General features: G+C 43.7%; 1 protein-coding gene across 1 annotated transcript in view; it reads right to left on the bottom strand.

Moving 5' to 3' along the window:
* LOC109239470 (14.7 kDa ribonuclease H-like protein) overlaps window positions 1–5,423 on the bottom strand; it is a 25,719-nt gene extending 20,296 nt beyond the window's left edge. Inside the window, exon 1 of the mRNA XM_019406039.1 lies at window positions 5,306–5,423. Within this exon, the coding sequence (XP_019261584.1) occupies window positions 5,306–5,423 (118 nt within the window). The remainder of the gene's footprint in view (window positions 1–5,305) is intronic.
* Between the last annotated feature and the right edge of the window lie 1,309 nt (window positions 5,424–6,732).

The raw sequence follows: 6,732 nt of genomic DNA, 5'->3' as shown, positions 1-6,732 counted from the left end.
TATTTTCACGACATGGTGGAAGACATTTTGGAGGTCTTTATGGATGATTTTAGTGTGGTTGGTGATTCATTTGAAGAATGTTTGGAAAATTTGAATAGAGTCCTAGCCCGATGTGAAGACACAAATCTCGTTCTTAATTGGGAAAAATGCCACTTCATGGTTGAAGAGGCCATAGTGTTGGGTCACAAAATTTCTAAGCATGGGATTGAAGTAGACAAAGCCAAGATTGAGGTGATTTCAAGGCTTCCTCCCCCCACTTCTGTCAAAGGGGTGAGAAGTTTCCTTGGGCATGCCGGGTTCTACCGGCAGTTTATCAAGGATTTTTCGAAGGTAGTGAATCCTCTTTGCAAGTTGCTAGAGAAATATGCTTAGTTTGTGTTTGATGAGAAATGCATGGAGGCCTTTGAACTTCTAAAGCATAAGTTGACACTACCCCGATCATTACCGCACCCAATTGGAGCTTGCCTTTCGAGCTCATGTGCGACGCGAGTGATGTTGCAGTTGGGGCAGTTTTTGGTCAAAGAGTGAACAAAATGTTTCATCCCGTGCACTATGCAAGCAAGACTATGAATGAAGCTCAACGGAACTACACGGTGACGGAGAAGGAATTGTTGGCTATTATGTTCGCCATGGAAAAATTTCGTCCATATCTTATGGGGGCCAAAGTCATAGTGCACACCGACCATGCCGCCCTTAGGTATTTGATGACCAAGAAAGATTCCAAGGCAAGACTGATGAGATGGGTGTTACTTCTTCAAGAGTTTGATTTGGAAATAGTGGACCGGAAAGGTAGTGAGAACCAAGTTGCGGATCATTTGTCCCGCTTGGAGGAGGAAGGAAGGCCGTGTGATGGCTTGGAGATCAACGATACATTCCCCGATGAGCAACTACTTTCTGTGTCAATGTGTGATATGCCATGGTTTGCGGATATTGCTAATTTTATTGTGACTGGCATCATCCCGTGTGAGCTCTCTTCTAACCAAAGGAAGAAGCTCAAACGGGATAGTCTGGACTTCTATTGGGATGAGCCATACTTGTTCAAGATTTGCATGGATGGTGTGATTCGAAGGTGTGTCCCGGAGGGAGAACAATTGAGTATTTGGAGGCTTGTCATTCCTCCCCCTACGGTGATCATCATGGAGGGGTGAGGACGGCTTCGAAAGTTTTGAGTTGTGGTTTCTATTGGCCAACCTTGTTCAAAGATGCAAGTGATCTAGTGAAAAGATGTGATCAATGTCAACGAGTGGGCGGAATTTCCAAGAAAGATAGATGCCTCTGAACACAATTCTTGAAGTTGATATCTTTGATGTATGGGGTATCGATTTTATGGGCCCTTTTGTTAGCTCGTGTGGGAACACTTACATTCTTGTAGCGGTTGATTATGTGTCAAAATGGGTTGAGGCCGTGGCCTTGCCCAACAATGAAGCTAGGAGTGTGGTGTCATTTCTAAAGAAGAGCATTTTCACAAGGTTTGGTACACCCCGGGCAATCATTAGTGATGGAGGATCGCATTTTTGTAATAGAGCTTTTGATACCTTGCTATCCAAGTATGGTGTCAACCACAAAGTCTCTACACCTTATCATCCTCAAGCAAGTGGCCAAGTTGAAGTGTCTAACAGGGAGATCAAGAGTATTTTGTCCAAGACCGTCAATGCCAATAGGACCGATTGGTCTAAAAAGTTAGATGATGCTCTATGGGCTTACCAGACCGCTTACAAGACCCCAATTGGTATGTCACCGTATCGGTTGGTGTTTGGGAAAGCATGTCACCTACTAGTGGAATTGGAACATAAGCCCATGTGGGCCTTGAGGAAGCTTAATCTTGAGTGGGATGTTGCGGCCAATCTTCGTGTTGAACAACTCAATGAACTTGATGAATTCCGGTTCCATGCATACTCTAGTTCGTCCTTGTATAAGGACAAGATGAAGTACCTTCATGACAAATATGCTCGTGGAAAGGAGTTCAAAGTTGGTGATTTGGTGCTCTTATTCAACTCTCGTCTAAGGTTGTTTCCGGGAAAGCTGAAATCAAAGTGGAGTGGACCATTTGAAGTTGTATGTGTGACCCCGTTTGGTGCTCTAGATTTGAAGAACAAAAGTGGTGAAGTCTTTAGAGTTAATGGGCATCGTGTCAAGCATTATCTTGGAAAGTTTGATGATAGCCATGTGGTGGCTGTTGTTCATTTCAAATGATGTGATGGTAACCTGCGTCGTGCCGCGACGTTAAATCAGGCGCTTCTTGGGAGGCAACCCATGTGTTTTTCTTTTTGTTTTCTTTGATTTTTCTTGGTAGTATAGGATTGATTTTTGGGCTAACTGATTGTGAGATGTTGCAGGGATTGAGTTGATGCAGTGCAGGGCATAATGGAAAAATTGTTCCATCTCTGAAGTTTCCAGTGCGGCCGCACTACACTTTGTGCGGTCCGCACTGGTGTGAGCCAATGTGAGGACTCTCTGAAGTTTGCCACCACGGCCGCATTACATTTTGTGCGGACAGCGGTGGACCTCTGCGGCCGTGGTCTGTTTTGTGCGGACCGCAGAGGTTGCCTTCTCAAACTTCTTCTAAACAAACCCAGTGCGGACCAGAGTCCGTTTTGTGCGACCGCGCTGGTAGGTAAGAATGGGTCCCACGGTTGTTCTATAAATAGACCTCAGGGACCACTGTTTACACTTTTCGCGAATTTGAAACTCAGAGAGACTAAAACACTGTTCATCCCTCTTCCTTGCTCATAAATTCTCGGTTGCTTTGTGTGATTCTTTCCTGCTCAATATCTGGTAACATTTCACCCGTTTCTTTTAGTTAATTATTTAATTCCATTTCATTTTTAATTTATTATCCTGTAGCTTCTTTTTCTTCCCGTATTTCTTCAATTTTTAGGTAGTTAGTTTTGAATTGTTAATTTTTGTAGTACTTAGTGAGCATAATTGAACTGNTCTGGGATCCATCAAAAGCTTTCACATTGATTGCTCCTTCTTTTATCTCGTGCAGTCCTTTACCCAGCTTCTTGAGTGTTATCAATGGACATATGTTAAGGCTGGATCCTCATCAATCAGGATCCTAGTGATGAAGTAGTCTTCGCATTGCACAGTGATGTGCAGTGCTTTGTTGTGACCCAGCCCTTCAGCCGGCAGCTCGTCCTCATAGAAAGTGATTTTGTGGCTTTCTAACACTTGTCCCACCATATTGGCCATTTCTCCACCAGTGATGTTACTCGGCAGGTATGCCTCACTCAGCACCTTCAACAGAGCATTTTTGTGTGTCTTGGAGTTCTGCAACAAAGAGAGGATAGATATCTGCGCTGGTGTTTTATTTAGCTGGTCAATGAGTGAATACTCCTTGGCTTGTATCTTCCTCCAAAGGTCATCTGGGCCTGTTTCAATGATGAGTGGCAGGTTGGGAGCTTGCTTACTTGACTCAGCTAAGTGCTCCGGGGTATAGAATCTTCCAGTCCTTGTCATACCCTGTGCTGCAATAGTCTTTTCGAACCTGACTTTGCCTTTCCTCCTAGCCTCAGCCGTATAATTCCAAGGAACAACTTTTGTATGGAATGACGGCATGGTGGTCATCGCCACTGGAATTGGTGCGACTACCTTTACTTCAAATAGGACATGTTCTTTGGGTGGTAAAATTGTAACCTCAAACGGTGTCCGTGCCTTGGCTGATGGTGCTGCCTCAAACTCAAGCGGGATAGACACGTCTACCTCAGTGTCCTCGGATGGTTGAATCTGGACCATGATAGGGTTAAGAGTAACTGCTGGCTTCTTTGGATCATCGCCTTCTGCGATCAACCCTATGGATCCCTCAGGATCCCAATCATCCTCCATTTCAATCATGTGAACGCCTCCACCCTTATGGTCTGACGGGGGATTATTACGGATATTCGGAGCGGGTTCCTTTGCCACAATAATCTTATTATCGATTAGTGACTGGATCTTGTCTTTCAAAGGACGACATTAATCGATGGTGTGCCCTTTCATGCCGGAGTGGTATGCACATGATTTGTTTGGGTTAATCCACTGATAAGGGTTCTCAAGAGTGGTAGCAGGGATGGGGGTGACATAACCAGCAGCTTTGAGTCTCTCATACAACTGCACAGTATAAAGAACAGAGCAAGAGACTCCAAGAAAGCAAACTATATCATAGATACGAAAGTTTCCCTACAAAGGGGGCTGGCTTCAACAACCCATACGGGACGGCTTGCCAAGCTACACAAACAGTTAATTTGCTTATAGTCGCAAAAGTTTTCCTACAGAGGGGCTGGCTTCAACAACCCATAAGGGACGGTTTGCCAAGCTACACAACTCAGAAAACTTTTGTACTATAACAAACATTAGCTGTTTATAACTCAGAAAACTTTCGTACTTACAATAAGCTAACTTTCTTAGAGTATCCTTCTCTATTTTCATACATGGACCGGCCTTTCCATCCATTCGAAAGAAAGAACAAGAGGGAAATTTAGAAAGAACTCATATGTAATATATCACAAGAAGTTTTACAAAGGTTACAAGATGATTGCAAGATGATCTTCCAACTACTACAAGACCTCTTTTATATAGGGCTAGGAGGTTATTACAAGACAAACTTACATGATAAAATAAACCTATCTTACATGGCAAACTTATCTTACAAGTGGGTCCTTTTAAGCATGTGAAGGACTTTAGGCAAAACAACTAAAAAACACCTGAAAACATGTGAAAGGGGTGAAATATACATGGTGTAGCATGTGAAAGTATGTGGGAGCATGTGACGCCATGTGAAAGTATCGTGTTGCATGTGATGAAGCATGTGGAGGCATGTGAAAACAAGTTGAAGTGGAGCTCGGATAATATAGAAAGATGTGGAAATTTGTCTTGGCTTGGGTATGATATTTTTTAGAGTTTTTTAGTGGCTAATCTAGGATTATGGTGGGGTTAGCGGGGATTTAGGTAATTATTCTTCATTGATTCTAGGGTTGTCTTCTAGGCATCTTTTCAAAGACCTTGTGTAGTAACGCCTGGAATTTGACGGTCCTTCTTCACGGTGCTCTTTCTCTTTTGGATTGAGAGATGTAATCCGCAACCTTAACCTGGAAATGTCTTGAGTGATCTTTTCTCGGATGACTTCGTATGGGGTTTGATATTTTTTTGCTGCTGCTCGGACTCTTTCCAAGTGAGGATGATTGCTTGTATAATTCCAGCTTGCCCAATCTTTTGGCCATATCTCTTTCGGAATGCACCTATTTTGCTGAAAAAGGATTCTTTGTGCCTCGCTATATTCTTCCTCCATTGATAAAATGGACACGGGAAATTTCCACTAGAATGATGCCTCTGCTTGCGCCTGGACTTNGGGCCAATCCATTACTGCCACCAGCTGAGCCAGGCACTTCATAGCTTGAACAACTGGATGTCAGCTGCGTCGAGTTGTCTACATTGTCTTCTACCATTGCGGCTCAGTCAGCACCACAGCCAGTACAGATTCCACAGTCCATTGAGGACACATTGAAGAAGATCCTGGAGAACCAGGAAAAGATCATCAGGACTCAGGATGCCTTGTCTAAGGCAGTGGATTCACACGGCAAGGCTCTGAAGGAGCTTGCCAGGGAGCACAAGAAATTGCGAAAAACACGAGCTTCTAAGGAGTCTGTGAAGGAGCTTAGAGCAGATGTGGACAAGCTGAAGGCTGACTCATTACCTTTAGACTTGCTATTTGGGGATCTAGCTCCAGCAGCAGTACCAGCAGCAGAGCCACAGCAGGAGCAGACACAGATGCTTCCTAGGAAGAAGAGGAAGCTCCCCAGTGCAGATGAGGAGATCATCCAGTTGGCAGACCCACCGGAGGCCTCCTCCAGTCAGCCACAGGATGCCCCTGATATTCAGCCTGTCCAGGTCCAGGCCCCAGTCCCAGCAGCTGAGCAGCAGGAGACCGGGAACCAGTCTGAGGTTCCCGCGCATACAGAGGACCCGAGGACCACTCATGATCCCATGCAGACGGACGAGGCTTAGGGAGTCTTCATATCCTTTCCCTATACTTTTTGATGCTTATTTTTTTAGTTGGCATTGGGGACAATGCCAGCTTTTATTCGAGGGGGTGCGCCCTTCATTTTTGGATGACTGTAAATATTGATACTATTTTATGCTTTCTTTTGATTTTCTGTTGGTCTGTATTTAACTTTACATTTAGTTACTTTCATCGTACTTTTTATCTTCTTTTTGGGTCTGTATATAAAGTTACATTATTGTATATATTCATCCCCCGTTGTATATTCATTCCCCGTTTGTACATATTAATTTTATTTTCTATTTTTCGTAAAATTTTTTTTCGTTTTTAGCTTCTTATATAGGCTCGTAGCTTTTTGTTTTGTTTTGACGCTTTTAATAAGCCTTTGGTTTTCTTAATGCCATGGTTCTTTCCAAAGGTGGAGTATTGTGTGAACCGGGTGGCTCTTCCCAATGATAGATGGCGTGACAACCTTCTTAAGGGTTTGAGTCCGTTTTTTGTTTTCTGTTTTTGGTAGTTTATGGTTAAGGGTACCTCAAGCAAAGCTTCACTTGGGCCTAGTACATTTGCCTTTGATCCCATGGTCAAAGACAAAATGTTGTGTTTAGGATGGTGAAAGTTGTGGCCTTGAGACTCTTGCGTTGGCCGATAATCATTAAGTGGTTTTTCGGGCCATTGTGTGCTCAAATCGTATCTAAGGTCGTTGTGGCCCCCGACTCTATATCTTTAGCAATCCCCTAGCTTGTGTGGTGAGA

The sequence above is a fragment of the Nicotiana attenuata genome, unplaced genomic scaffold, assembly GCF_001879085.1.
Source record: "Nicotiana attenuata strain UT unplaced genomic scaffold, NIATTr2, whole genome shotgun sequence".
In the NCBI taxonomy this organism is placed as follows: Eukaryota; Viridiplantae; Streptophyta; class Magnoliopsida; order Solanales; family Solanaceae; genus Nicotiana; species Nicotiana attenuata.
The sequence above is the reverse complement of the archived record's forward strand: the minus strand, read 5'-3'. Positions and strand labels throughout refer to the sequence as shown.